Source organism: Piliocolobus tephrosceles, chromosome 15 (genome assembly GCF_002776525.5).
Source record: "Piliocolobus tephrosceles isolate RC106 chromosome 15, ASM277652v3, whole genome shotgun sequence".
In the NCBI taxonomy this organism is placed as follows: Eukaryota; Metazoa; Chordata; class Mammalia; order Primates; family Cercopithecidae; genus Piliocolobus; species Piliocolobus tephrosceles.
The window spans coordinates 99,388,325-99,398,657 of record NC_045448.1 but is presented as its reverse complement, the minus strand read 5'-3'; the positions used below and the strand labels follow the sequence as shown (position 1 = coordinate 99,398,657).

At 46.0% G+C, this 10,333-nt stretch overlaps 1 protein-coding gene across 3 annotated transcripts in view; it reads right to left on the bottom strand.

The window, feature by feature from the left end:
• Positions 1 to 10,333, bottom strand: part of TGFBRAP1 (transforming growth factor beta receptor associated protein 1) — a 79,334-nt gene that overhangs the window by 17,270 nt on the left and 51,731 nt on the right. For all 3 annotated transcript variants that reach the window (XM_023211315.3, XM_023211317.2, XM_023211316.1), the window contains exons 8-11: positions 7,031 to 7,174; positions 4,967 to 5,113; positions 4,286 to 4,445; positions 719 to 1,152 (exon numbers count right to left, since the gene is read on the bottom strand). In XM_023211315.3, the coding sequence (XP_023067083.1) occupies positions 719 to 1,152; positions 4,286 to 4,445; positions 4,967 to 5,113; positions 7,031 to 7,174 (885 nt within the window). The remainder of the gene's footprint in view (positions 1 to 718; positions 1,153 to 4,285; positions 4,446 to 4,966; positions 5,114 to 7,030; positions 7,175 to 10,333) is intronic.

Here is a 10,333-nt window from a genome sequence, read left to right as displayed (position 1 = left end):
TTGTGTGCTAAAGCCAGGACATGAGCTGGGGAGCAGAGAGAGGTGGGGAGGGATGGGTCGAAGGAGATGGGACTGCATCTTCCAGGCCAGGGGGCGTCAGCAAAGGCTTCTAAGTGGGAGGGGAACATGTCGGATTCCCGCTCTGGAAAGAAGACTCTGCCAGCCATGTGGAATTTAGGCCCACAAGAAAGAAGTCTCCAGAAGGGGAGTACAGCGTGGGGACCAGGAATGTGGGGTTCTGAACCGGCCTGGGAGGCAGCTATGGGTGTGTCCATTGCCTGAGCATGTGACTGCTCTGTGCCTCAGTTTCCTCTCCTGTGAAATGGAGGTGCTGACAGTAGATACTGCATAAAACTGTCATGATGACAAAATGCTAGCATGGCATACAATGCCTAGGTCAGTGCCTGGCACACAGCATGTGCTGGGTAAATGCCTGATATTCTGATGCTGCTCTCCTCCCCACAGCCTCTCCCACAGACTCTCTTAATCACCAGCGTCCAAAAGGGGAGAAAAATTACACTGATGTTACACCTACCAGCCCAGCCTCGGCCTCTGTTCACACAGACCTCAGTGTCTATGAATAGGACCAGATATTGATGTGTTGTAGTCAGAGACAGAAAGAAAGAAAAACTGACACAGACTATTTTCCCATCAGTAAAATCTACCTTCAATGCAATGTTGACTGACCAGGAAGCAGCTTGTGAGGGCCGGCACTCACCTTATCGTAGGTGTAGATTAAGTTTTCGGACCTGGCCAGGCTGAGAGCCACCTGCATGGTCCTCCTGGCGTGGACGCTGTCCCTCATGGCCCCCATCAGGAACGGGCAGAGGAGCTGCACTGACCAGGTGTCAGGCAGCATCTGCAGCACCTGGGCGGCATCAAATTCGGTGGCGTGGTGGTTCAGCAGGTCCACAGCAGCCATGGCCAGCTCGTGGGCGGCAGGGCCAGCACGCAGGTAGATGGCCAGCAGCGTGTGGAAGAGATGCTGGCGGTGGGGTGGCTCTCGGCCCTCGGAGCACCACAGGCAGTAGTCTTCGGCCGCTGCGAAGTCCCGCAGCTCATGCACCAGGATATGCAGTGCCTTCTCATGCTCGCCCAGCTTCCCGTGCAGGATGGCGCTCTCCATGGGCAGCCCAGCTCCCCGCAGCCTCTCTGTGAGACAGAACCCACGGCTCAGAAAGAAAGGGGCCCGCCGGCTACCCGCCCAGCGACTGGCCTCCTTGCTGCTCTGGGCTTCAGGAGGGGAAAAGTGAACCTGGCTCCCTCACAATGCCAGATGCTGCACCCAGATGACTGAGGGAAGGTTTTCTTGCATTTTCACACTGTGAATCCGGGTGTTAGTAAAACAGAAGGCAGACTCTACTCAAAAGTATAGCTGGACCACAGAATAATTCCTTTCTCCAGTGTTCAGAGGATGAACAGAACAAATGAACCACAACCTCAGAAAGGCCCAGTGGCTCAGTGAGTATCAGCTTTCCAGGTCTCCAGTCACTCCATCACCACTCCTATCCTCCCAGGACAGTATCTTTTGACTAAAATAGAAGGACACTATGTCCCTAAACTCCTAACAAACACTACTTCCCCCAAAAGGTGTGCTGAACCCCTTTATTCCCATTTTAAGTAATTTCATTAAATGGAATATGAACTCATTCAAAATCCATCTCTACATTATTCAACAAAAGATTGCCAATAATAGGATTTTTTTGTTTTTTTTTTTCACCTGCAATTAAGCTTCCAGGTCCTAAGGAAAATGACACAACCCAAAGTGCCATTCCTGACCAAGGCCCTATCCTCAGAGGGCTGTGTCTCACTGGCAAAGTCACCTTGCTTCCTACCCCATGTGTAACTTCCCACCCCATCCCGTCTAGAACTGCACCAGCCCTTATCTGTATTGCAATTAAACTCTGAGTCTCTAAGGACCAGAAGTGAGTCTCATCTGTTTTTACATCCTCAGGAGATTATAAGATCTCTTCCTACTGTGAAGAAATATTACGAGGACAACCCTTAGTTCAGGGTCAAGGCTAATAATCAAATTATAGGCATTTGAATCTTGGCTATCCCTCAGGCCTAAAGAACATGGCAGACATTGCTAGCCGTGTAGCAAAGGGCTGGCCCTACAAGGTACACCCCTTATAACACCAGACACAGAAGCCACAATAGGCAATGCCTTCATCCTCACGGTGGAAGGCCAACAAATAATTACTAAGTGGCGGCCATAGTTAAGGCCCCAGGAGAGGTGCACACACAGTTAAAAAACGATCATTGTGGTGACTTACACTTCTACATCTATCATCTCATTTATATTTGACTCCCACAGCCACCCCGAGTGGAGAGGATGGGCTGGAATCGTTTTTACAACTTCCCTAGACCGACATCTCCCCAAGTCATCTAACTAAGAAAGGATACAAAATTATGTATTCTTGGATTTCCAGTGCTCCTCCCACAGTGCTGTGGGGGATACCCCCATTGCCTGAAAGCTCCCTGTGCTACCTGCAAGCCCAGACTTATACCTAATGACTGCTCATCTAGGGCCTCTTCCGGGAGGCTGCCTCTGACCTCTCCACCCCAAGGCATGGCTTGTGGGTTCCTTGGCCCTTCTAGAACTGTACCTGCCCTTATCTGCATTCCCATTAAACTGAGTCTCTGAGGACCAGGACTAAGTGTCATCCATTTTCATACCCTGAATGCACAGTGACACACTTTACACACTCAGAGAAGCTGGCAGAACGCAAACATTGAACCACACACTTGTGGTTGGTCTGTGAGTTTTATAAGGAGATTTGTAAAGGAAAAAGGGTAAGTCAGGAGTGAGTAAAAATATTCAATAGCCGGGACACCCTGGCACTGACCAGTCAGGGACGGTGAGTGAACAGAGGTCACATGCCGGAGCGCCACGGAAGTCCTAATGTAGGTGCGGGTGCAAGCCAGAACCAGGGTTTGCTGGTCACATGAAATACCAACCCACACCTGTGTTCTGGCTCTACCGCTCATGCGCTGTGTGACCTGTGGCAAGCAGGGTAACCTCTCTGGGCTTCAGTGCACTCTTCCATAAAAATGGAGGACAAACAGGACTCACTTCACAGGGTTGTGGAAACTGCGTGTCATAAGGCAGCCTCCGCGTTTCGACCTATGCCTGGCACACCTAGTCAATCCTCATTACTTGTGGATTCTGTGTTGACAAAGTCATCGACTCGCTGACATTTATTTGTAACCTCCCAATCAACACTCGCAGCAACTGCAAGGTCATTTGCGACAAGCACAGAGCCTGACGCAGAGCTGAGGCCAAAGAAGGAGCGCCCTCCCTCCTTGCTTCAGTTCTCGTACTACCTACACGTTTCCTTTTCACAGGCTATTTATTGCCATACGTTTTTGCATTTTGGTGCTTTTTATTGGTGATTTCAGCACAGTGCTGAAGTGCTGCCTAGTGCTCCTAAGCTCAGGGAGGTTGTGATGTGCTGTAGGGAGACAACACATGTGTTAGATATGCTTTGTTATCAAAAATGGTAGTAAAGGCCATTAAAGAAAAACACATAGCTAACCCCAGTGAGTATAAATCCAGAAACTCTATGTCGAATGTGGCAAGAAACGAGTTAATTCTATCAGTTGCAAGCACCATGCTGCGCGGTGGAACTTTACACAACACAGAAACTGTGGTCTCTGTACCCCTGAGGAACGGAAACCCAAATCCCCTCCAAGACACCTGCACCACCTTCTTGCTTAGAGCTCGAGGGACCTGAGCCTTAAGCAGCCCGGGAGTGGGCTGCTGGGGGCCGTGCCTGCTGTAAGCCTCGATCAGAGACTGAAGTCATCAGAGGGAACTATGACTCAGTGCTTTGACATTCAATAGACAATGACTCAGTGCTTTGACACTCAAGAGGCACACAGACGTCTAAAAGCTACCAGGGCAGCGCCAACACCATCAGTCAAAGGACACTGTCCATCTAGAGGCACCAGTCCATCTTAGAGGCACAAGAAGCCTCATTTCTCCCTGCAGGGAGGCTGACTCTGTCAAAAGAGGTGCAAGGGCTGAGTGTGGTGGCTCATGCCTGTAATCCCAGCACCTGAGACAGAAGCAGGAGGATCATTTGAGGCCACGAGTTTGAGACCAGCCTGGGTGACAAAGCGACACCCTGTCTTCATTTAAAAAAATATTTTAAAAGAAGAGGCTCAAAGAATCACCCTGTGGAATCAACCAGGAGCTGTGCCAAAGCCCTCCTCTCTGCTTCCTCCCACCCCCTTGATAGGAGTTTTTTCCAAAGGGAGACAACACTGAGATCATCCTCACCAAGGAGAAAGTGAACTCGGTATAAATCAGACTTCTGGAGCAGCCGCCGAAGCTTGGCCTGCGTCTCGGTGGCCTCTGTGCCCTCGCCACTGGTGGAGGCCCTCTGCTGCAGCACCTCTTCCAGGTAGAGCACAGCTAAGTGAGTGTGGTACTCTTCTTTCTGCAGGAAACAGGGGGAGCCAAGCAGACAGTGTTTTCAAGTGGAAAGTCAAAGGTCTCCCCCGTCAGCCAGGGCTTGGAGCCCGGGGCTGCGCTGACATGAGCTGGGCAGACACTCACCCTCTGGATCGAAACCCTCTCAGAAACCATGACACTGAGATGAGGTTACCATCTCTGGGGAATAGAACAAAAAGTCACCTCTGATTTTGGGAAGTAAGGGCCACAGAATTTAGATAACCTACAAAAAGGTGTAGCTCCCTTTATTTCCTTTAAGGATAATAACAAAGAAGGAAAAGAGAGGAAAAATAAAAGCTGAGTGGGGGTGAGACGGAAGGAGAAAAAAATAAAGCTACCTACCAGGTCTCTTTCTGTAAGCCTCAAGGCCCTCATCAGACCCTCAATAAGTACAGATGGATCACACCCGGGGAACAGACATTACACAGAACCACATGCCAAAAAGTGTTCTAGTTCAATTCCGTCTCTCCAGCCCACACTCTTTAGTCTAAGTTCTGCAGTGCTCACCTGCAGTCTCTTGTCTATCACAAGATGTTCCAGGTACTTCACAAGGGCTTTAGGGTATTTTTTAAGGCAACTGATAATGTCGTCTGGATTAAAACTGTTCTTCTGCTGTTCATCCAAAGGTCTCTTGGTGAAAACCTGAACTCCGACCTGAAAGAGGAGCGACAATACAGTTGCTGTGCTTCTCAAACCCACCTTTTCTTCATCTTTATTTTGGTCACTGCACATTCAAGCTTTGGATAAAATCATCACTTAAAATATGATGACATAATACATTAAATATGCACAGTTTTTTGTATGTCAATCATATCTCAATACAGTGGTTTAAAAAATATAATTATGGAGAAAAACAGCCCAGCATGAAGTACTGTCAAAAGGCCAGAGGGCAAAAAATCAAGACAGAAAAACCAACCTAAACCCTGAAGCCCTCCTCACACACCCTGTGCAAATTGGCAACTGAAGAACAAAGCATTTATTGGTGACAGATTTTGACAACCCATGGAGTAACAATTTTATAACATTAAGATCATCCAAGAACAGGGATAGCCAGTTGCCGAACAGTATGTGAAAAGATATCAAAAGTGCTGAAATTTCTGTACAGTAAACTCACTTCTCTGAACATGGATTATCTACTCTGGGTTATTTATGATAGATGGTTAATCTGAGATCCGAGCCTCCAGTCCCTGAGCAGGTTTCCAGGCTGCCTTCCTGTGTCTATCAAGTGGAGGCACAGGTCCAATCCCCTGGTTCGAGGAAAGGACAGTGAGGCAGGCAGGAAAGCAGCTCTCCCCTGCACCCCCCCGAGCACTTACGTGTGCAGGTTCTATCACATGCATGCACACATGCACCCCTCACAAGGCCAATACAGTCATATATCATGTATGATGGTATGAATTTTGGATTCTATAAGCCTGGATTTGTGTCCCAGCTCTACCAACTATAGCCTCAGTTTCCTCATGTGTAGCTAATGCCCACTGAGGGGTTGTTGTGATATTTAAGTGATGACTTTTGTCAGGGGATTGTCCACTGTGCAGTAAACTGAATTCCATGTATGTTCTGCTGTTATCATCCATAAGCATTGGGAGAGGCCTAAACCTTGCAACGCCACTGAGATCCACGTTGTAGGCGTGTGTGAGCCCGGTCAGGATGTGCTCTACAGGCGTGTGCACTGAGGCAAATAAAGATGGAGTAACAAGTATGCAAAGTGCAAGTGCCTGGCTTTTCCAGGGAAAATTCCCTGGATTTTCCAGGGAAGCCAGCACCACAGAGGATATGAGAATATATTCCAACTCAGGTTTTAGAAAGGCAGATGCAGCACTCAGAAACTCTCCATTCAGGACCAAGGTCCTGCATCAGAAAGCTCATTTTGTCTCTCTGAGGGGAGCCATGGAAGCATATACGTTTTTCACGATGAGAACTGACATGCCTGCTGTCTTCTTTCCAGTCACCTGTGGGGCTTTACTAAGGATACTGTCCTGAGCCTGCTACTTCCCCTCTAGCCAGCAGGTGCTTTTTCACTGTCAGCATTTCTCAGCCTCCAAGACAGGCCGAGTCTTGCTCATGGCTCCCCTCCCTCCTCTAGGCCCACCAGCTCCATGTTGGCCATGGTGGGAGCAGGAATGAGGGCAACAGGCTGCCCGGTGTGGCCCAGGTCTGGGTGCTGCCTCCTCCCAAAGATCAAGTCCTGCAGGGCAACCACCTAATCCTGCTCCAGAAAACAGCAGTGTCAGACTTCTGAGGGGTCGAGGAGCGGGGTTCACAGACACAAGTTCTTAAGAAGACGCTAAAAATGCAAGCTGGCTATGTGTCTTGCTTTTCTACACAAGTGACTTGCCCCAGCAAGGGGATTCTCAATGGAATGTCTCAGCAGCAAGATGCAGAACTGCCCCAGAGCTAGAATCCAGAGAGCTCAAGGGACGGTATTAAAAGGGGAACAACATCAACAACAAAAAACAGAGGAGGAGGTTGAAATGTAGCTTCCTTTTCCCCTCCTAAAATCAAAGTTTCTGGGATCTGTTTTTACCACCTCCCCCAACCAAAAAGAGTGCATTTTTATGAAGCACAAACCTCTTCACTTTTCTGTAGGACCCAATCAGCATAGGCCCACACTAGCTCCTCGTCTAAGCAGTAGGTAAGAAAATCCACGATGTATTCATACAGGTCTGAGCGTGTGCAGTCCTGGACATCGCCATTCACAATGTTCACCCACAACTGGAAAGGAATCAAAAAGAAAAAAAGAAAAAGAAAAGAAAAACATCGTAAAGGCATGTGTCTTAGAATTAGTTGAGAAATGACATATGTTTACTTATTTGACTTTTTAATACCTTTTAAAGTAGTTGGAAAAACTGTAAGTGCTTAAATTTTAGTTTAGTTTTGGAGAAACAAAGAAATGTAAAAAGGCTCGGGAGGCTGAGGCAGGAGAATGGCGTAAACCCGGGAGGCGGAGCTTGCAGTGAGCTGAGATCCGGCCACTGCACTCCAGCCTGGGCGACAGTGAAACTCCGTCTCAAAAAAAAAAAATAAATAAAATAAAATAAAATAAGAAATGTAAAAAGACATAAGTCCAAGAAATAAAAATAAAGCTCCCAGTTCCTTCCTTCCTTCCTTCCTTCCTTCCTTCCTTCCTTTCTTTCTTTCTTTCATTCTTTTTCTTTCTCTTTGTTTCTTTCTTTCTTTTTCTTTTCTTTTCTTTCTTTCTCAATAACTAAACAGAATCTATGTAGGGAGGTGAATATATTAAAAATGTATCTTCATGAAATAAACAAAACAGTCTCTGATAACATCTTGACACAGAGAAGATTCACCTACAAGCCAGGCTCTGTTTCCATCTTCTTCGTCACAGACATTCTTGATTCTGAAGTCTCCTTTGGACTGTGATAGGCAGATGTTGTGCTTTTAAAAAAGCTTTGGTGACTCTGTCCCCTGAGTTGCCACTGTCTTTTGCACAGGGGGCTCAGGATAGACTCCAGTGATAAAAGCCTTTTGCTTTTTCAGCCAGAAACTTCTCTACCATGTTAAGTGAAGCTTACTTTCAGGACCCTGGAATGAGGCAGCATCACGTGGGCGTGGAAAGGATGATGGTTGCATGGGTTCCTTCTGCACTACCTGCATGGCGTGCCCCACCTACCCACACACCACACCACCCCTCCAAGCCACAGCACAAGGAAGGAGAGAAACAGGCGTGGCATATGAATTCTGGAATTCTGATGTCAGCATATGAACACTTTTTATGATACTCGTTTCGTCAACACAGAATTCCCCAAACCAAATAATCACACATACCTTGAAATGTGCCATTTTATATAAAATTCTACCACATATGGAGATTTATCCCATATCATTTCAAGTTTGCAAATCTATCTCTCTACAGCTCTGCTAAGGTTATTACTACACTTATATAAAGCTGTAATTCTGAGAATACCAGGCTTTTGAAAATGAAAATTTTATCATTGACACCCAAATCTACTCTTGGCCATTGGGTACATGTTAATTCACCCCACCCCATTTTTCATTGCTGCTGTTGTTCTGCTCTGCAATCAGGTTACCACAATAGTCTCACAAACCAATCCAACACTAAATACATGTTCAGCCTTGCCAGAGTCATGAGGTTGACTTGAGCTTGGTGAATAGGGCTGATGCCCTTGGCCTCTCACAAAATAAAGCAAAAGGGCACATCAGGAAACAACATGGTGCAGTACAAATGCATAACGAATAATGATGGGGAGAAAGTCACCTGAGAGTGTGAGATAAGGCTTTTCTCAAGATCAGTAGCAAGACATAAGATACAAAATGTGACAATGCTAATAAATCGATGCCATTTCGATCAGGGTGCAGGACCTCTGCCGGGCCAATGGAGCACGGTTCAGATCTCAGATCTACCATGGATGCATGGCCTTGGACAAGGGGCTGGTGTGCACCAGCTGTGGTTTTGTCACAGGTGACCCAAGGATAAGAACTTACCCAGCTCACTGGCAACATTGATCATCACTAACAGTGGAAATGATAAATCCGACTGTCATTCACTGCCTACATTTTCTGGTAAGGGCAGTGACATACTATGATTACATTTTCTGGTAAGTGCAGTGATATACTATGACTATATTTTCTGGTAAGGGCAGTGATATACTGTGACTCTGTGAGAAATCATATTTTCATTTCTTAAGTTTTCAAAAACTCAGTCTTGATCATGTTCTTTAAGGAGACGGAGAGACAAAGAGAAGAAAACTCTTGGCCAACATTCCTCCAGGAATTCACTTTCTAAAAGAGAATCATTTCTATTCTGTATAAAAGGGTGTAGATCAGGCACAAGTGGTCTCTGTCAACTTGTGAATTTTTTTTAAAGTAACACTAAGTATTACGTACACGGTGCTAATTTTTTTTTTTTATTATACTTCAAGTTCTAGGGTACATGTGCATAACGTGCAGGTTTGTTACATATGTATATATGTGCCATGTTGGTGTGCTGCACCCATCAACTCGTCAGCACCCATCAATTCATCATTTATATCAGGTATAACTCCCCAATGCAATCCCTCCCCCCACCCCCCTCTCCATGATAGGCCCCATTGTGTGATGTTCCCCTTCCCGAGTCCAAGTGAGCTCATTGTTCAGTTCCCACCTATGAGTGAGAACATGCGGTGTTTGGTTTTCTCTTCTTGTGATAGTTTGCTAAGAATGATGGTTTCCTTTGTAGGGACATGGATGCAGCTGGAAACCATCATTCTTTTTTTTTTTTTTTTTTTTTATTCCATGGTGTATATGTGCCACATTTTCTTAATCCAGTCTGTCACTGATGGACATTTGGGTTGATTCCAAGTCTTTGCTATTGTGAATAGTGCCGCAATAAACATACGTGTGCATGTGTTTTTGTAGTAGCATAATTTATAATCCTTTGGGTATATACCCAGTAGTGGGATGGCTGGGTCATATGGTACATCTAGTTCTAGATCTTTGAGGAATCGCCATACTGTTTTCCATAATGGTTGAACTAGTTTACAATCCCACCAACAGTGTAAAAGTGTTCCTATTTCTCCACATCCTCTCCAACACCTGTTGTTTCCTGATTTTTGATTGATTGCCATTCTAACTGGTGTGAGATGGTATCTCATTGTGGTTTTGATTTGCATTTCTCTGATGGCGAGTGATGATGAGCATTTTTTCATGTGTCTGTTGGCTGTATGAATGTCTTCTTTTGAGAAATGTCTGTTCATATCCTTTCCCCACTTTTTGATGGGGTTGTTTGTTTTTTTCTTGTATATTTGTTTGAGTTCTTTGTAGATTCTGGAAATTAGCCCTTTGTCAGATGAGTAGATTGCAAAAATTTTCTCCCAATCTGTAGGTTGCCTGTTCACTCTGATGGTAGTTTCTTTT